We start from the raw sequence: 21,228 nt of genomic DNA, 5'->3' as shown, positions 1-21,228 counted from the left end.
TTTTTCGCGGAGAAAACCGTAACAGGCATAGTGTACGCTGACATGTTGTCTGAATGGTTGATGCCACAGTTAGAAGAGAAAGTGCCCGATTTCGTATTCCAATAGGACGGTGCCCCTCCGCATTGGCACAACAGTGTACGCGAGTACCTCAACGAACACCTTCCCAGACGTTGGATTGGCCGTGCTGGAGTGACTGATCTTCCATTCCTCCTGTGGCCCCCCAGGTCCCCCGACCTCACACCATGCGACTTTTCTCTCTGGGGGTATGTGAAAGACACTGTGTTCCGACCTCCATTACCGCTGACCTTGGACGACTTAAAACAGCGCATATGTGCTGCATTCGATACCATTACGTCGGATGTGCTGCAACGGATGTGGAATGAACTGGACTATCGCTTGGACGTCTGCCGTGTCACACGGGGCGCCCATATCGAACATCTCTGAAGGTGAGACAAAACTTTGATAATTTATCTGTCGATACGTAGCTGTAGTTTGGTTACAATAAACATACATTCGTCTAAAATTAATTTTCTTATTGGCCTATTCATTTTGACTAACCCTGTATATTCCCAATTCATTTCTGACACAATAAAAAAACAACAATCGATCACCTATCTGATTGCTTTCCAGAGTGGTGCGCCCTGCTCCCTTCTGCGCCTTGTTTGTGACCGTAGCCTCTTCCTTTCTATTGTTTTCACCTTATGTATTAATGAGAGCCTGGGTACCACAGGTCCACTTGTGCAAGTCTGTCTTGGCAATCTGGGGTGTGCCATCTATCCCTGTCCTGTAATTTCATGATCTAACGTTTAAATTGCTCCAGCTTCTTTGATCTTTTGTTTGTTTGTTTATTGGTCGACCAGAAAGCCGAGTGCCAAGGAAAAAAAAGAAATTAGGCAGAACCAAATCCATCTGGCCGTGACCAAAAAGCATCTCGCCGAGCGGTACTGCATCCTCATCCTTGGCCTAGGGATGGCTGATCAGCATCACATGGCTTGTGGCAAGTAAGGAAATTATTGTTTTCTCTGGGGTAATTCCAGATGGGCAGCTCTTGGTCATATCACAGGGTGTTAGGAATCGTGGTGAAGTCCAAAACATCTGGAGGGAGAGCCGAAGTTTGCCCATATCTGATGTATAAGCATGATTCTGCTATTTGATCCTTTCCTTCTTGATGCCAGAGGAGAAACAAAGATGGCAAAAGTGGTGGAGAAGGTGTACAAATTGAATATGACCTTGTCTGGACCTGAGTTGGGGAGCTTTAGGTTCTGGGGTTGAATCTGGCCTTTGTGGGAGGTTCCAACTCAGCCCTGTGTAGTTTCCTAGATGGCCATGATGTCTTAGCCAACCCATTGCTTGCACATTTTCTACATTCTCCTCCAGCCTAAAAGGTTGAAATGCCTCTCCTAATGTTTAGATTGCTAGTGGTAAAAGGTCCTTCACTTTATGCAAATCACCTCACTCACCATTCCCTGTGCCCCTCAAGTTTTCTGCAGTTCTATGAACTTTGTCAAAAGTATTTCCTACATTTTGGCTGAGATATTCTTCCTCTTCCTGCGGTAAATGAGACAGGGAAGAGTTTGTATGACAAAAGTCTCAGCTGGAAACACCTTCTGAGGTCATGCCAGTCTGAAGTTAGAGTCATGCCTTCTGCTTTGAGTAACTAATGTTCACGGGTAAAAAAAAGAAGTCCAGCATCAGTTTCTGGGTGGAGAAACTTGTACTAATTGGAGAAACCAAGCAGAAGCAATTAGGAGTGCGAACCCACACCCATCTCATGAATGATAAGCTAGGATATGCCTCAATTCTGATTGATTGTTTTCTATGAGCTGGGGTTGCCAGGTGTCCTTTTTGATAAGGGATATTTCATATTTTATCCCCTCGTTAAACTATTCCAAACACTCAGAAATTGGTTTAGCTTTAATTGAGGTTCCCTTATCTTTTTCTGTCGGATCCTGGTAGACCACCGAAGCTACTGTTCGGTCTGCCTGTTTAGATTAATCTCCTGCCGCCTATCTATTTGCATATTACGTTTTGCAGCTGGGCCAGGTGCCCAGTTGTTTTCAAGTCCCAAATTCTGGGAACTTTCTAGTAGCAATTCAGAGAGTATACTATCATCCCCACACCCTTCAGGGACATTCTCATGGGAAACTAAACTTTGCACAGGGGTCTCCTGGTCCTTCTGTGCATCAGTATCATTGACCAAACCATTGCCATCTTGAAATTCATTGGCATCACTTCCCACATCCAAAGCACCCTGATCCTGAAACACAATCACAGGCTGAACTCAAACAGCGTGAACATCAAGTTTGCAGATGGGACCAAATTGGGAGGAATAGCTAATACTCCAAGGGAAGGATATTAGAGGCAAAGATGAAGTACTCTGGACACATAAAAAGACGGCAGGAAAGCTTGGAGAAGAAATTGGTGCTGGAAAAAAATTGAAGGAAAAAGGAAGAGGGGCCGACCAAGGGCAAGATGGATGGATGGTATCATTGAAGTGACTGGCTTGACCCTGAAGGAACTTGGGGTGGCCACAGCTGACAGGGAGCTTTGTCATGGGCTGGTCCATGAGGTCACGAAGAGTTGGAAGTGACTGAATAAATAACAACAGCAGCAAGCTAATACTCCAGAAGACAAGAGCAGAACTCAAAATGATCTGAACAGATTAGAGAGATGATTGGCCAAAACTAACAACATGAAGTTCAGTGGGGACAAATGCAAGATACTCCACTTAGGCAGAAAGAATTAAATGCAACGATACAGAATGGGGGACGATTCCTGGCTCGAGAGCAGTACGTGTGGAAAAGATCTTGGAGTCCTCGTGGACAAGAAGTTAAACATGAGCCAACAATGTGATGCGGTAGCTAAAAAAACCCAGTGGGATTTTGGCCTGCATAAATAGAAGTCTAGTGTCTAGATCCAGGGAAGTCATGCTACCCCTCTATTCTGCTTTAGTCAGATGACACCTGAAATCATATTGTGTCCAATTCTAGGCACCACAATTGAAGGGAGATGCTGACAAGCTGGAATGTGTCCAGAGGAGGGTGACTAAAGTGATCAAAGGTCTGGAGAACAAGCCCTATGAGGAGCAGCTTAAAGAACTGGGCATGTTTAGCCTGCAGAAGAGAAGGCTGAGAGGAGACATGATAGCCATGTATAAATATGTGACGGGAAGTCATAGGGAGGAGGGAGCAAGCTTGTTTTCTGTTGCCCTGGAGACTAGGACGTGGAACCATGGCTTCAAACTACAAGAAAGGAGATTCCATCTGAACATTAGGAAAAGCTTCCTAACTGTGACAGCCATTCAGAGTGTAGTAGAGGCTCCTTTTTTGGAAGCTTTTAAGCAGAGACTGGATGGCCATCTGTCAGGGTGCTTTGAATGCAATTTTCCTGTTTCTTGCAGGGAGTTGGACTGGATGGCCCATGAGGTCTCTTCTAACTCAATGAGTCTATGATTCTATATACTGAGGCAAAGTCCTCAATCTCCAGCATCATTATTGCAAACCTGGGTGGAGTCCTATTGCCAGTGGGTCTTGAGCAGCTGCAATCTCTGCAGTGTCGTGCCAGCCACCCTTGTAGCGTGTGGTTGCACGAGAGATTTTCCTTTTTCTTGCTGACTAAGCAGGGAAAGCCAGCATCAAGTCTGGTTAATTCCAGACTCATCACAGGCCGGAACCCAGCCCCAGGTGTTGTGTGAGCAAGAGCCAGCATGAGGCAGATTGTTTAGGCCAGAAGGCCTTCACTTGAACAATGAATTAAAAAGACTGCACACATGCATCCTTGTATGCATGCATAGTTTAGAAGAAAGTACATGTTTCTATTGGCCACCTATTGCATTTTGTTCCCTAGCTTAATAGGCCATGGTATATATCAGGTAGAAATTCAGAGATACATCTGTATCCATCACTAAAGATCTCCATCAATGTAGAGACATTTAATAGTTCTACACCAGGCATGGGCAATATTCGACCCTCCAGGTGTTTTGGACTTTAACTCCCATAATTCCTAACAGCCTACCAGCTGTGAGGAATTGTGGGAGTTGAAGTACAAAACACCTGGAAAGCCAAAGTTTCCTCATGCCTGCTCTACACCAATGCACATGGAAAATAAACAACATGATCTTGAACTCTTAACAAAGGACAGCAAATATTATACTGTATTTATTCAGTTCTAAGATGTACTTTCCTCCCATATAAAAATATCTGAAAATGGGGTGCATCTTCAATTGCAGGTGCATCTTGTGTATTTTTTGTTGTTGTTGTTGGTACTGAAATTAGGGTGCGTCTTACAATCAATGGAATCTTACAATTGAAGAAATATGGTATAATAAGCATCAGTGATACTGATGAGTCCCATAATTGGAACATGATAATGGCTAGGTAGGCTGTATTTTAGAGAAACAGACCAAGGAGAAGGAATAGCAGTTGTCCAAGGTTTCCATGGCCGGAATCACTGGGTTGCTGTGAGTTTTCTGGGCTGTATGGCCATGTTCCAGAAGCATTCTCTCCTGACGTTTGCCCACATCTGTGACAGGCATCCTTGGAGGTTGTGAGGTCTGTTGGAAACTAGCCAAGTGAAGTTTATATATCTGTGGAGTGTCCAGGGAGGGGGGGGGGACTATTCTCTGTTTGAGGCAAGTGTGATTGTTGCAATTGGCCACCTTGATTAGCATTCCAGACAAGAATCAATTTGGGCCAGCTAACACCTCCCAACAAAGGATTCCCCCAGGCAGGAGTCAGCCAGGCTTTGAAGCTGCAAGGCCACTCAATGCTAATCAAGATGGCCAGTTGCAACATTCAACTTTCCTCAAACAGACAAGAGTTTTTTTTCTCCCACCATGAACATTATTCCACAGACATATAAACCTCACTTGCCTAGACCTCGCAACCTCTGGGGATGCCTGCCATAGATGTGGGTGAAACGTCAGGAGAGAATGCTTCTGGAACATGGCCATACAGCACAGAAAACTCACAGCAACCAAAGGAATAGCAGTGTTGTTTCATGCCTTCAAGTCATTTCTGATTAATGGCAACCCTAAGGTGAACCTACCATGGTTTTGTTTGGAGGCTGAGAATATGTGACTCAGCCATGACTGAGTGGGGATTTGAACCCTCTTCTCCAGAGCCATAGTCCTATGCTCAAACCACTACACCATGTTGCCTCTTCTTAGGCAGACTAGCTGATTCAAATGAGGATGAATCCATATGTTTTTTTGTCTAAATTTCTGTCAACCCCTTTTTTTGTGTGTGTCTAGAAACATTTTCTCACCTTCCATGTTTTCTCGTGCATTTTTTCTATCACAGGGTTTTCTTTTGGTCAGAAGGGTTTGCCTTTGCCTCCTTCTGATGCCGAGAGAGTGTTGCTTGCCCAAGGTCACCCAGTAGGTTTCCACAGGCAAACGGCAATTCAAACCTGGACTCCAGAGTTGTAGACCATTACCGAGACCAAAACAGCATGCTTATGCTGGTACGGCTGTACCAAAAGCTCAAACGTCCTTTTCTTTCTTTGAGTGTTTGCATGTATTCCAAAGTTCCATGCATTTTGCAATAAGGTGGCTTCCCTTGGTTTGCAATTATAGGGCCAATGACCCATCAATCATTGTTAAGTTTTGGTTACGCCCTTTTCCCCAGGGCTCTGGGAGGAGAGGGAGCCATTTTAGATCTGTCTTGCATTGGAAAGCTTAGCTACAGGACGTGGATTAGCTCCACCTGTAGAGAAGCTTCGTTTCTCACAGCATCCGGGGGAAATTCCGGGGGGAAACAGTTCCAAAGGACTCCAGATGGAGAATATACAAAGCCTTGACTGGTAGGTCTACTCGGGACCCAATAAGCAGTTTGGAGCCAGGAGTAGAGCCCACACCAGCAAAGTTTAGAAAGTAGATTGCCCAAGGAGGGGTTAAAAAGGATTTTCCTCTTAAAGAAAAGAAACAGTTCACGAAGCCAGTTGCCTGTCCCTTGTGGACAAGATTAAGAAAGCCACCAGTTGATTCAAAGCCTTGAAGCATTTGTTTAATTTGTTGAAGACTTAAGCAATAATAAATGACTTTGTTAAACCTTTCAAGCTTCTAAAGACTCTGTATAGGAAAATCCTTAGGGCCTCTCATCTGAGGCACCCCGGCTTCCTGCTGGGCACAAAGAGCACGTCCTGTTCCAAAGCCAACTGCTATAGGCCCACCGCGCGACAGCACAATGCTGGTTCTGCTTTAAGGCATGCTCTCTAGCAAAATTCTTAATCTCAGAAGGTATAAAGCTGGCATGGGCAAACTCCACGTGTTTTGGACTTCCACCATTCCTAACAGCCGGTATAAAGCGTAGTAAAAAGGTGGGAATTCTTTGTCTCCTTTTCACTCATGTCCAAATTTAAGTGCTGAAATCTCACCTGGGTTTGTGGGTGTCTAATCAGTAGCATAATCAAAATCCCTGTTTTTCCGGTATGTTTCCCCCCTTTTAGATTGTTTTGTGTCTCAACAAAATCAGAAAGAAACCAGGTATTTCTGGTTTTGGGAGAGGCTGCATAAAACCTAATGATGCCAGTCTCCTCTGGGGCATTTTTTATGGAGAGAGGAAAGCTTTGGATTATATTCTTACTTATGAACACACAACATTTGGCCAAATTAATTTTAAGAGCAAGCTCTCATTGGCCAGAACACGCTCAGTGTGAGATTGGAGGAACGGTTCAGGTGGGGTGAGATGGGAGAGATAAGAGATTTGCTAACCAGGAAAAAGAAAACACCCTGCTTTGCTTCTGTATTATTAACTCTGATCTACAAGTGAGGCTTTTCATTATTAACCTGTCTGCAACAGGCTTGGATAGATGTTTTTAGCCTCAGTAGCATGAAATATGAAAGTTGTGTTTTATAATGTCTGGAAGGCCACCTTAACCCACCTCCGGTCTACAGAATCATGAGAAATTGAAAAAGTTAAGCAATCTATATATATATAAGTTCTCTGCGCATAATGAGTACCTTAAAAACAAAAGAACCAATGAACAAAATCTCACCAAATTTGGCAACAAAACGTCTCACAATACAAGGAGTGACCATTACTCAAAAATTTGTGATTTTGTCATTTGGGAGTTGTAGTTGCAGGGATTTATAGTTCACCTACAATCAAAGAGCATTCTGAACCCCACCAACGATGGATTTGAACCAAACTTGGCACACAGTTCTCCTATGACCAACAGAAAATACTGGAAGGGTTTGCTGGGCAGTGTCCTTTGGTTTTAGAGTTGTAGTTCACCTACATCCAGAAATCACTGTGGACTCAAACAATGATGCATCTGGACCAAACTCTATACGAATACTCAATATGCCCAAATGTGGAGTTTGGGGAAAATAGACTCTTGACATTTGGGAGTTGTAGTTGCTGGGATTTATAGTACACCTACAATCACAGAGCATTCTGAACCCCACCAACAATTGAATTGGGCCAAACCTTTCACACAGAACCCCCATGTGGCCACAGCAACGCGTGGCAGGGGACGGCTAGTAGATTATAAACTGTTGACAGCCCTAAAAGAGTTTCTCTCACTTCCCCACATTTCTTGTGTGGCAGTGAGAAACGAATTCAGGTCCACAGGGCTGGATCAACTATATCCAAGCGTATTGAAGGAACTAGCTGAAGTCATTTCAGAACCACTGGCAATCATCTTTGAGAGTTCGTGGAGAAGGGGAGCACCACAATTGAAGGGAGATGTTGACAAGCTGGAATGTGTCCAGAGGAGGGTGACTAAAATGATCAAGGGTCTGGAGAGCAAGTCCTATGAGGAGCGGCTTAAGGAGCTGGGCATGTTTAGCCTGCAGAAAAGAAGGCTAAGAGGAGACATGATGGGGGTCATGTATAAATATGTGAGGGGAGGTCATAGGGAAGAAGGAGCAAACTTGATTTCTCCTGCCCTGGAGATTAGGACGTGGAACAATGGCTTCAGAGTACAGGAAAAGAGATTCCACCTGAACATGAGGAAGAACTTCCTAACTGTGAGAGCTGTTCAGCAGTGGAACTCTCTGCCCTGGAGTGTGATGGAGGCTCCTTCTTTGGAGGCATTTAAACAGAGGCTGAATGACCATCTGTCGGGGGTGCCTTGAATGAGATTTTCCTGCTTCTTGGCAGGAGGTTGGACTGGATGTCCCATGAGGTCTCTTCCAACTCTATGATTCTATATACTGAGGCAAAGTTCTCAATCTCCAGCAGTGTTATTCCAAACCTGGGTGGAGTCCTATTGCCAGTTTTAAAGCTGCTGTTCCTAGTTTTTGTAGATTTGAGGCTTGCATTAAATTGATCAGCAACTTGATTTTGTGTAATGAGGGGTCTAATTGGATAGTTAGTACTTGCCAGCCAGCCGAGTTGTAAACACAAGTAACCTACTTATAGCACAAGCCTCTGTCTTCCTGCTCAAAAGTAAGTACCACTAGGTTTAATGGGACGCATCCCATTAGTGTGTGACTAATCAGTTTCCAGCCAGTAATTGTACCGTTCGTTAGGTGATGTTCCATTTATTACATCTTTATTAGCTATTATAAACCTCCCTGGAAACTTTGAATACCAGGGTAATAAAATGCAGTGCAACGAATGGCCTAAATACTGTAAAGGTACAAGAGCTTTGATGCTAAGCAGAGTCAACTCTAGTTAAAACTTGAATGGGAGACCACCATAGAAAACCAGTTACTGTGGGCTATATTTCAGAGGAAAGACCTGTGAAAACCACCTCTGAGTATTCCCTGAAATTCATAGAGTTGCTATAACTTGGCAGGTGACTTGAAGGCATGTACATACACACACAGAAAATATGAATGAATAGTCAGGACAAAGGTAATAATACTTTATTTATATTCCACTCTATCTCCCCAAGGGGACTCAGGCTGGGTAGAAAGGTTGCAGAAGGACAATGCATTGTCCTTACCTACAAAGCCCTGAACGATTTGGGACCATCCTACCTGCGAGACCGCATCACAGTCTACGAACCCACACGCTCGCTCCGGTCATCAGGAGAGGCCCTGCTCGTGATCCCACCCGCCTCGCAGGCTCGACTGGTGGGGACGCGGGACATGGCCTTCTCTGTGGTGGCCCCCAGCCTCTGGAATTCCATCCCGAAAGATCTCAGACAGGCCCCCACTTTGGCGGTCTTTAGAAAAAACCTGAAAACCTGGCTATTCCAATGTGCCTTCTCAGTTTAGGAACCCCACTACCAAAGCCCAGAAGCACTTTAGTAGAGTCAAGATCACCCGTAACGCACACCGCACTTATACTTTAATCTCATATCCCTCCGACACTTTCAGCACTTTTAATCCTGTACCCTATTCCGGCCGGCTCAGTTTTTAATAATGTCCTGTTGTATTGTTATTGCTATTGTTTTCTGCTTTAACTGTTTTATTTGCTATGTATTGTATTGTTGTATTGTTGTATTGTGTTGTGCTGGGCTCCGGCCTGTTGTAAGCCGCATCGAATCCCTTGGGAGATGCTAGCGGGGTACAAATAAAGTTTAATAATAATAATAATAATAATAATAATAATAATAATTGCCTTGTGTACTCAGGGGTCTTTTCTGATAGTGTGAAGTATAGTTCAGTACAGTTTTGTAATTGGGGTGTTGTGTGGTTCTCGGGCTGTATAGTTATGTTCTAGAAGCATTTTCTCTATGTTTGCCATCTTCAGAGGATCTCAGTCACAGATGAAGGCAAAACGTCAGGAGAAAATGCTTCTAGAACACGTCGATACAGCCCGCAAACCACACACTCCAGTGATTCCAGGTGTGAAAGCCTTTGACAAAACCATTTTTAATTTTCAAAACTATAGATAGGATAATATATGTCAATTTAATCTGTCAATTTAATCAGTCAATTGATTAACTAGGATTTCTTCATAGCCCGGTCCTATGAATATTTATTGGAGTGCAAATTCCACTGAGCTCAATGGAACTCTTATAGCAGGTTAGGACTCTGTGAAATTCCATATATTTTGGGATTCTGGCTCCCATCATCCCTGACTGGAGCTGATTGTATGTAGTGTCCAGCATGTTTTAGGGAGCCACGCCCATCCTTTCTCTTCTGAGATTTTCTGCATTGGCTTGTCTCTTTGTAAGCATTTGGCTTTGTTTACAAGAGGAAATTTTGAAACCGAGCCTTGTGTTTTATAAAGCCATGATCTTGGTTTGCTTTGTCCATTGGAAGGAATGTTTGCCTGCAGCATTTGGGCCTGGTTATACAACCTACCAGGTGACTTCACTTGCCCTCGTTTCCAGGATCTCTTTTGAATACATTTTGTTTAAAGCCTCTTAAAAACCTTTGTGATATGGAGACAGAAGCCATATACCATTCTCTTGTTCCTGGAAAAGGGTTTTGGCTGAACTCAAATTGCTTTACTGACACTATTCCAAAACAAATCTCAGTCTGTATGAAATGCTTTGAAAAGGCAGTTCTGTGCATGTTCAGAGGGGATTACTTCTACATAGATAAGTAGGTATAGGAGTGCCTATATCTGTCCATGTAGAAACACACCAAAAGCACTTTTTATTTCCTGTACCCACAGTGCTCGTGTAAAACCTAAAATACCTGTTGAGGTTTATATGAAAGGGGTTGACTCCAGTTTTTCCATCTGCCAGGCTTGCCCCTTTTTTCTTCCTACCTTTGGAGAACATATTGTAAACATGCTGCCAACAGACTGAAGGCCAGTTCTGTGGTCCTGTCTTACAATACTTCTGAGCCTGGCATATTTCTAACATAATGTTTCTAAAGTAACACACTTGTTTATTTAGTCCAGTGGTTCCCATCCTTGTTTTGATCAAGGACCACTTGGACCAGGGACCTCTTTGACCAGGGACCACTTGGACCAGGGACCCCTTGGACTAGGAACCTCTTGGACCAGGGACCCCTTGGACCAGGGACCTCTTGGACCAGGGACCTCCTCGACCAGGGACCACTTGGACCAGGGACCACTGAGACCAGGAACCTCTTGGATTAAGGACCACTTGGACCAGGGACCCCTTGGACTAGGAACCTCTTGGACCAGGGACCCCTTGGACCAGGGACCTCCTCGACCAGGGACCACTTGGACCAGGGAACTTTTGGACCAGGGACCACTTGGACCAGGATCCACTCTCCAACATTAGTATCAAAAGGGTTACGAATCAGTTTTTCATCTAATTTAGATTTGGTTTGGGGTGCTGATTCAGAAAATTGCATTGGATAGACCACATCAGCTCTAGTTTCCAATACAGAACATATGCCAACCAGTAGTTTCCATCTGCTCACTGATAGAAAACCATATTTAATAAGCCTCAGCACTGTAGGGTTTCACGAGGCCAGTCACCCTTGTTGCAACAATGTAGTAATGGTGAGGCCGGAGACCATGTTTTAGTTCTTGCAGACCACTGGTGGTCCATGGACCACAGGTTGGGAACCACTGATTTAGTCAAATACACAGTCATTTTCTTATCTTAAAATGACCCAGCAATTCTAGCCAATGAGAATGGTGGTGCATATCTTGGTTAACCATAACCTATTTTTAGCCAGCTGTCTCTGGATGGATCAGTTTTGACTCATCCTATCACATCAGTCTCCGCCAACAGAGCCAATGATGATGGGAATTACAGTCAAACTATATGGAAGCCAAAGTGTAGATGCACCCAGTTTGGTTTCTTGGTTATCAGAATGGGAGAGAATATTGAGATAATTGGTAGAAACATACCAAGATCTTTGAGCTTCTTGTGCTGTTTCCAATTTAATTCTTCTTCTGTTCATTATTTTAGGAGAAAAATATCAGCTGCACAGAAAGACAGGGAGTTCTTTGAGGTAAGACAAGTAACAGAAGGGCTACAGTAGCTGTGGACAAACTTTGGCCCTCCAGGTGTTTTGGACTTCAACTCATACAAATCCTAGTAGCCGGTAGGCTGTTAGGAATTGTATGAGTTGAAGTCCAAAACATCTGGGGGGCTGAAGTTTGCCCATACTTGGGTTGCAGTTTCAGAAACAGCCCCTGTGTATCAACTCTAGTGATATGATATCTTTCAGTATCTACAGTACTGGCCTAGATGGGCGACACCAGTGGTAGGGCTGGACCTTCTTCTTGTAGGCTCCCAGTTCACTCCTGGGATTTCCCATGTAGTTTTACCTCCTTTTCCCCATGATGCCCTCATGTGATGGGTTTCCCAAATTTCTGATCCCCTCTGCACCATTTTTAAACTAGCTTCAGTGGGCTATCATTTGGACCATCCATGAGTAATTTCCATTTCCATTTTTCCCTTGCCCTTGGAACGTGCTCTCTTTGTAGTTTCTCAGTATTTTGCACTCTACTGCACTGTGGTATCCTTTCTGAGGAGAAACATATTATTAACTATGAAGAGGGTGGTTAACCATAAGTGGTTAATGTACTACTGCATGGGGAAAATAGTTAGTGAACTTGTGCCACTTTAAAGACTTAAATTGTTTGTTCTTTAAGGTGACCTAATACATTTCTAAAGATCCACTCTGGTATAAAGATCCTACATTGAGTGGTGGTTGGAGTGTTGGGCTAGAAAGACCTGGGTTCAAATCCCCATTCAACCATGGATGCCCACTAGATAACCTTGGGCAAGTCACATTAACTTAGTTGTTAACTGGTATGGCCACAAAGCACATGTATGAACTCATACATATTCTGGTGCCTGTATAAGGGACCTTGGCAGTAATATTCCTTAGTCAAGTTGGAATCAGCAAATCACATTCACACAGGCCCCTTCCAAACAGCTGTATAAAATCCACACAGAACTGGATTATATGGCAGTGTGGACTCAGATAACCCAGTTCAAAGCAGATATTGTGGATATTCGTTCTGTCGTTTCTGACTCTTTGTGACCTCATGGATCAGCCCATGCTAGAGCTTCCTGTCAGCCATCACCACCAGCTCCTTCAAGGTCAAGCCAGTCACTTCAAGGACACCATCTATCCATCTTGCCCTTGGTTGGCGGCAAAAAACGCCAATGGGATTTTGGCCTGCATCAATAGGAGCATAGTGTCTAGATCTAAGGAAGTAATGCTACCCCTCTATTCTGCTTTGGTTAGACCACATCTGGAATATTGTGTCCAATTCTGGGCACCACAATTCAAGAGAGATATTGACAAGCTGGAATGTGTCCAGAGGAGGGCGACTAAAATGATCAAGGGTCTGGAGAACAAGCCCTATGAGGAGCGGCTTAGGGAACTGGGCATGTTTAGCCTGAAGAAGAGAAGGCTGAGAGGAGATATGATAGCCATGTATAAATATGTGAGAGGAAGCCACAGGGAGGAGGGAGCAAGCTTGTTTTCTGCTTCCTTGGAGACTAGGACGCGGAACAATGGCTTCAAACTACAAGAGAGGAGATTCCATCTGAACATTAGGAAGAACTTCCTGACTGTGAGAGCCGTTCAGCAGTGGAACTCTCTGCCCCGGAGTGTGGTGGAGGCTCCTTCTTTGGAAGCTTTTAAGCAGAGGCTGGATGGCCATTTGTCAGGGGTGATTTGAATGCAATATTCCTGCTTCTTGGCAGGGGGTTGGACTGGATGGCCCATGAGGTCTCTTCCAACTCTTTGATTCTATGATTCTATGATAACCAGATTTAAAGTGGATTCATTCTCTAGTGTGATGTGGAGATCCCTGGTATTGCTTGGTAAGCTTCCATCTAAGTCAGTGTTTCTCAACCTGTGGGTACCCAGATGTTTTGGCCTTTAACTCCCAGGAATCCTAACAGTTGGTAAACTGGATTTCTGGGAGTTATAGGCCAAAACACCTGGGGACCCACAGGTTGAGAACCACTGAGCTAAGTGATAACTAACTCCAGTTCTGCTTAGCTTCCCAGATTGCATTTGATGTTGTGTGTTTTGACCCTGTAGCATCCGAAGTTAGCACGGTGTAATGGTTTAAGCATTGAACAATGATTCTGGGGACCAGGGTTAAATTATCAATTTGTTCACAGTATCCCGTTGGGTGACCTTGGGAGATTCACACACTCTCAGCCTCAGAAAATCCAAAAACATAGCCATAAGTTGGAAACAACTTGAAGGCAAAACAATGGCATGTGGAAGATAGTTAAATCGTGGCCCCTCTGGCTTTCTTTCCTTTTACAAATGCAAAAAAAAACCTCAGAAATTGTTGTTGGCCTTGTTTGCAAAAATGTTCTTTTTGTTATACTGATTATTTTTTCATTATTGTTATTTAGTGTTTGTACAACTTTGCTGCCTACGTGGCTTTTGTGACCTTCAGGCAGAAGAACCTCAAGGAAATCCAGCAGGAAGTGGGCAGACTGCTCCGCTCAAACATGTTCAACCCGGCTCTGAGAGACAGAACAAAATCCAAAGAAATTATAAAAACGGATGTTACCAAGGAAATTAAGAAAGTCCCTTTCCCTTATCGCAAGTATGACTTGGTTTTTGCTCTTGTGCACAATATATCCTAATCCAAAACTGTCCATCTGAATTGATGGAAGGGCTTTGAGTAGATGATGCATTCTTGCCAAGTTGACTTGCAGTGGTTCTCAACCTTTGGGCCTCCAGGTGTTTTGGACTTCAGCTCCCACAATTCCTAACAGCTGGTAAGATGGCTGGGATTTTTCAAAATTGAAAACCAAAACACCTAGAGCAGTGTTTCTCAACCTGGGGGTTGGGACCCCTGTGGGGGTCACAAGGGGGTATCAGAGGGGTCACCAAAGATCATCAGAAAACACAGTATTTTCTGTTGGTCATGGGAGTTCCATGTGGGAAGTTTGGCCTAATTCTATCGTTGGTAGGGTTCAGAATGCTCTTTGTAGGTGAACTATAAATCCCAACAACTACAACTCCCAAATGTCAAGTCTATTTTCCCCAAACTCTACCAGTGTTCACATTTTGGCATACTGAGCATTCGTGCCAAGTTTGATCCAGATCCATCATTGTTTGAGCCCACAGTACTCTCTGGTTTAGGCGAACTACAACTCCAAAACTCAAGGTCAATATCCCCCAGACCCTACCAATATTGGTCATGGGAGTTCTGTGTTCCAAGTTTGGTTCAATTCCATTGTTGGTGGACTTCAAATGCTCTTTGTAGGTTAACTATAAATCCCAGCAACTACAATTTCCAAATGACAAAATCAATCTTCCCCAACCCCACTAGTATTCAAATTTGGGCATATGGGGCATTTGTGCCAAATTTGGTCCAGTGAATAAAAATACATCCTGCATATCAGATATTTACATTACGAGTCATAACTGTAGCAAAATTACAGTTATGAAGTAACAATGAAAATAATGTTATGGTTGGGGGTCACCACAACACGAGGAACTGTATTAGGGGGTCGCAGCATTAGGAAGGTTGAGAAACACTGATCTAGAGGCCCAAAAGGTTGGGAACCACTGATGGTGACCCATGAATGAGAGAGCTGTAAGTCAACCTGTTCTCAACATCTTTGGTTTGACTTCCTTCAGTCTATCCATCAGGAATGCAGTCTCCCTTTCCCCCCATTGCCTTCTATATTGTTGTTGTTGTTAATTGCCATCAAGTAGACTTTAGTTTATGGTGACTTTATGTGAGACCTACAAGTCACCTTGTTCTCAACAGCTCTGTTCAAGTCCTGCAGACTCAGAGCAGCCCTGGCTTCCCTGATATAGTCTATCTATTTGGAAGGTGGTCATTCTCTTTTTCTGCTGTCCTCTACCCTACCAAACACTATTGCCTTTTCAAGTGAGTCATTTGCATTAACTAGGGTTAATGTGTAATACAAATGTTTTCACACAAACTTCAGGTGGGATTTTTTTGGACAAAGAAACAATGAACCGCCAGTGGTAGAAAGTTCTACAACATTATGGACTTAGCAGGCAAGACCTCTCACTGTTAGAAAAAACAATTCCTATATTCTAGGTTTTATAAAGAAAAACAGCTCCCATATAGGGTTGTTGTGAATTTTGTGGGCTGTATGGCCATGTTCCAGAAGTATTCTCTCCTGACATCTCGCCTACATCTATGGCAGGCATCCTCAGAGGTTGTGAGGTCTGTTGGAAACTAGGCAAGTGGGGTTTATACATCTGTGGGATGTCCAGGGTGGGAGAAAGAACTTTTGTCTGCTTGAGGCAAGTGTGAATGTTGCAATTGATCACCTTGATTAACATTTAATCAAAGGATTCCCCCAGATAGGAAGCAGCCAGGCTTTGAAGCTGCAAGGCCATTCAATGCTAATCAAACTGGCCAATTGCAACATTCACACTTGCTTCAAGCAGACAAAAGTTCTTTCTCCCACCCTGGATGTCTCACAACCTCTTAGGATGCCTGCCATAGATGCAGGTGAAACATCAGGAGAGAATGCTTCTGGAACATGGCCATACAGCCCAGAAAACACACCACAACCTAGTGATTCCGGCCATGAAAGCCTTGCCATGTTGCTCCTAAAAGACAGGTTTTGTCCTTGCCCTAAGTCCCTCTGGAGAGAGAGGACAGGTTATAAATAAAGGTTTTATATTATTATTTGATACACAACAAGATTAGTACACAGCAAACAAGATCACTATGCTGGCTTTTGTATTGGATCACGTCAGATACTTACCAAGGACTGTGTGATGCATTGGCAAATAATGCGTGCAGATCCGAGTAAGGTGGCCTTTTGCAGCTGACAGATGGTAAACTTGTCAGCTGCAAAAGCCCCCCAAGTTATGCCCCTGAAGAGCTGATTGCTTTTAAGTGCAAGCCAAGGTCTTTAGGCATTGCACCCAGTGTGCTGATCATAAATGGGACCACCTTTACTGGCTTGTGCCACAGTCTTTGCAGTTCGATCTTTAAATTCTCATATTGTGTAAGCTTTTCCAGTTGCCTCTCAACAATTCTGCTGTCACCTGGGATTGCAACATCGACAATCCATACTTTTCCCCCCATGTTTGTGTGGTCAGGAGTATTGCACTCCAAAACTCTGTCAGTCTGGATTCGGAAGTCCCTGAATATTTTGACATGTTCATTTTCTGTAACTTTTTTCAGGCTTGTGATCCCACCAGTTCTTTGTCACAGGCATTATTATTATTATTATTATTATTATTATTATTATTATTGACACAAAAGCACAGTATGGCACAGCAAACAAGATCTATATGCTGGATTTCGTATCACAAAATCACAAGTCGAACATTTCCCAAGCGTCTAGGACTGTGTGATGTATTTTCAAAAGCTGCGTTCAGATCCAAATAAGGTGGCCTTTTGCAATTGACAGATCATGATTTTGTCGATGTTTATTGTTTCCAAATGCTGGCTGAGATCTTTTGGCATGGCACCCAGTGTGCCGATGACCACTGGGACCACCTGTACTGGTATTATTATTATTATTATTATTATTATTATTATTATTATTAGAAACACAAAAAAATAGTACACAGCAAACAAGGTCACTCTGCTAGCTGGTGTATTATTATTATTATTATTATTATTATTATTATTATTAATCATTTGACTTCTCTTCTTTATACCTCCTTAATGTGCATCTTTTTCTCCCAAAGGAAGACAGACCCCAGGCAACCTGCTATAAGGAGTGTCATGGATCAGCGGTCACCTGTGCTTAGTACTTTGCTGCCTATGGCAAAAGATAGCGCCCAGTACCTTTTCCAGGACCATTATCTCCGTCCTGGCAAAAGCCCCCCAAGTTATGCCCCTGAAGAGCTACCAGAGTTGTCCACCATTGTGTCATCAACAAAGTAAGGAACAAAGGCCATTCTGCACATTGTACAGTGTAGCAAATTTGGGCTAGCTTTCTGTTAGTGGCGTAATAGGTTCCTGCCTTCTCCTATAGAATTAGTTGGATATTTTTGTCTAATACAGAAGTCAGAGTTGAATGTGTGGTGCTTTGGTGCACGAGGTACCATGGCAGGTGGGAATTGCTCATTGGAGTCATGTGTTTCACATATGTTTGAACATTTGGTTGTGCATGTTGAAATTCTCCAATGTACAATATGATTTTGTGGGTGTGGAGTTACACCCCATCTCCTTGTTGTAGAATCTTTACCCTAGTGTTGCTGCAAACCAACATCCAACAAGAAACAGTCCTCAGACTTGTTTTACCTGTTTTTCTGATGAGCAGATTAGCACTACAGTTGGTCCTCCATATCCATGGTTTCTGTATCCACAGATTAAATAAAATAATAGGGTTGGAACAGACCACAAGGGCCATCTAGTCCAACCTCCTGACATGCAAGAAAAGCACAATCAAGATGCTCTCATGACTTGAAAATGCACCCCAGAAATTCCTAAAAGCAAATCTTGATTGTTTTTTTCATTTTATATAATGGACACCATTTTACTACCCTATTGTATATAAATGGACTTGAGTATTTATGGGTTTTGGTATCCACTGGGGGGTTCTGGACCCACTATTCATGCTACATATGCTAAGGACCCATAGTGCTTAGTTCATACCACTAGTAGTGAAAAATGTGATACGTTTGCCTGAAGCATAACCAGATTATTTTATTTTATTATGTTTATATATTATATTATATCATTATATTAATCATTCACCTTCTCCAAACACCTCAAGACAATGTACTACTTTTCAGAATGTGCATGTAGAATTAATTAGAATTCATTGAGGGATTCATTGAGGGACACTCCAAAATCAGGGGAATTCCTGACATGAAACAATCAGGGCCAGCTAACACCTCCCAACAAAGAATTCCCCAGGCAGGAAGCAGCCAGGCTTTGAAGCTGAAAAGCCATTCAATTTTAATCAAGGTGGCCAATTGCAACGTTCACACTTGCCTCAAGCAGACAAGAGTTCTTTCCACAGATACATAAGCCTCACTTACCTGGTTCCCAACAGACCTCACAACCTCTGAGGATGCCTGCCATAGATGTGGGCAAAATGTCAGGAGAGAATGTTTCTGGAACATGGCCATACAGCCTGGAAAACTCTCAGCAACCCAGCCACGATCACCATTAGAGGACTAGCAAAACGGAAAATTCCACCATTGTACCTATCCATGAAATATGAAGGCCACTTCTTTCTCCAGTTTTGTAGTTGGAGAATGGCTCCTGGAACCAGTTAGGGACAGAGGGATGGAACTGGGTCTGGGCACCATCTGGTTTGCATGGTACAGGCAGGGCAAGGTGCAGCCTTCACTTTCCTGATCTTCTCATCATATACATTGAAGACTTGGGAAGAGTGAGGGCTACTTTTTCTGCTGGTTGTGTAATGCAAGGTGGTTGGCATCCATACGCACATCTGCAGGCATCCAGCCTCTCGCCTAGGAGAATGGGGCTGCTCTTGAGCATCTTCTGGCTGTCACTGTACAATCAAAGAAAGGGTTTTGTGCAAGCAGGATAGTTCCTTGCCCTAGGGTATGGAGCAATGGTTCAAGCTGCAAAAGATCCCAGCTACCACAGGGAAGCAGTTATGAACTCTTTACCTTGCATTCTGATTTCATCATGATGTTGATGTAGCTTGCTCTGCCTCTTCCTGGGTCGTAACAAAGAAATATCTCATTCTCCAAATAGTATCGGCATTATTGGATGTCCACGCAACAGGTTCATCCCTCACACGCTTCTGCCTATTTGCACCCAAGAGGAGGAGGAGAGAGAGGAGATGGAGAGTGTCCTCACCAAGACCAGTGTCACTTCCCTGTTTTCCCGGGAATTGAGTGGCTCCTCGAGGCCTATTCAGCACAGTGGAAGCCGGGCGTCTCTGTCGCTTTCGAGGCCGACCACTGAAGGCGACTACACGGAGGACCCCCTGTAACATACTCTAGTGTTAAGGCTAAGTGTTCCCATGTGTTAAATAAATCTTTTTGAAGCTTCTGTAGATCTGCTGTTGAATTTTATCCATCCTTACCCAAGCCAGACAGAAAAGTAAGCCAAGGTAAAGGTTTCCCCTTGTCCAATTTTGGGGGGTGGTGCTCATCTCCATTTCTATGCCGAAGAGTCATAGACACCTCCAAGGTCATGTGGCCGGCATGACTGCATGAAGTGCCGTTACCTTCCCACAGAAGCAGTACCTACTGATCTACTCACATTTGCATGCTTTCGAACTGCTAGGTAGACAGAAGCTGGGACTAACAACGGAAGCTCATCCCGTTCCCCAGATTCATACCACTGACCTTTCAGTCAGCATGTTCATATCCTCCAAATCTAGGAAAGGGCACAGCTGGCATATCAGCTAAAGCTGGTAGTAAGCCCTCCTGACCGTCGCATCTACCTGGGTTGACATTTGGAGAGATTGATCCAGGATCTCTCCCAAGCTGTGAGCACAGTGGAAATGTTGGCCATTTCCACTACCTTGGCAGCCACCTCTACACAAAAGTCAACATTGACACTGAAATACACCACCTGAGCTCTGTGAGTGCAGCATTTTTCCAAATGAAGCAGAGAGTGTTTGAGGACCGGGACATCCATAGGGATAGCAAGGTGCTTGTTTATAAAGCTACTGTCCTCCCAACCCTGCTATGCCTGTAAAACATGGACTGTCTACAGACGTCACATGCAACTCCTGGAACGATTCCATCAGCGCTGCCTCCGGAAAATTCTGCAAATCTCTTGGGTAGACAAGCAGACAAATGTCAGCGTGCTGGAAGAAGCAAAGACCACCAGCATTGAAGAGATAGTACTCTGCCATCAACTCTGCTGGACCGGCCATGTTGTCCGTCTGCCCGACCACCGTCTCCCAAAGCAGTTGCTCTATTCCAAACTCAAGAACAGAAAACAGAATGTTGGTTGACAAGAAAAGAGATTTAAAGATGGGCTCAAAGCCAACCTTAAAAACTCTGGCATAGACACCGAGAACTGGAAAGCTCTGGTCCTGAACCAAATGTGGGTAGACCACAAATGTGGGTGGCCACAGTAGTCCCAAATAGCTCTTGTCACATCCAGAATAGATTACTGCAACACGCTCTACATGGGGTTGCCTTTGAAGACTGTTCGGAAACTGCAATTAGTCCAACGGGTGGCAGCTAGATTACTCACCGGAGCATCATACAGGGAGCATACCACCCCCTTTATGTCAGCTCCATTGGCTGCCGATCCAATTCCAAACACAATTCAAAGTGCTGGTTTTGACCTATAAAACCCTATACAGCTCTGGTCCAGCATACCTGTCCGAACATATCTCCTTCTGCGTCCCACCTCAGAGTTTAAGATCTTCTGCGGAGGCCTTACTCTTGGCCCCACCTCTGTCTCAAACAGAGACGAGGGACAGGGCCTTCTCGGTGGTGGCCCCTCGCCTGTGGAATTCACTCCCTGGGGAAATTAGGTCATTGTCAGAGAAGTCCAACAGACCCCTCAACCTCCA

At 43.9% G+C, this 21,228-nt stretch overlaps 1 protein-coding gene across 1 annotated transcript in view; it reads left to right on the top strand.

Annotated features, from left to right (window-relative positions):
• The window catches only part of PPP1R36 (protein phosphatase 1 regulatory subunit 36), a 42,838-nt gene extending 22,930 nt beyond the window's left edge, over window positions 1–19,908 (top strand). Inside the window, exons 7-11 of the mRNA XM_060754391.2 lie at window positions 861–1,001; window positions 11,740–11,782; window positions 14,164–14,360; window positions 17,453–17,647; window positions 19,443–19,908. Coding sequence (XP_060610374.2) covers window positions 861–1,001; window positions 11,740–11,782; window positions 14,164–14,360; window positions 17,453–17,647; window positions 19,443–19,683 — 817 coding nt within the window. The 3' untranslated portion in view covers window positions 19,684–19,908. The remainder of the gene's footprint in view (window positions 1–860; window positions 1,002–11,739; window positions 11,783–14,163; window positions 14,361–17,452; window positions 17,648–19,442) is intronic.
• Window positions 19,909–21,228: the final 1,320 nt, after the last annotated feature.

This window comes from Anolis sagrei, chromosome 1, assembly GCF_037176765.1.
Source record: "Anolis sagrei isolate rAnoSag1 chromosome 1, rAnoSag1.mat, whole genome shotgun sequence".
NCBI classification, from domain to species: domain Eukaryota; kingdom Metazoa; phylum Chordata; class Lepidosauria; order Squamata; family Dactyloidae; genus Anolis; species Anolis sagrei.
Note: the sequence above shows the minus strand (reverse complement) of the source record. Positions and strands in the feature narration are given on the sequence as shown.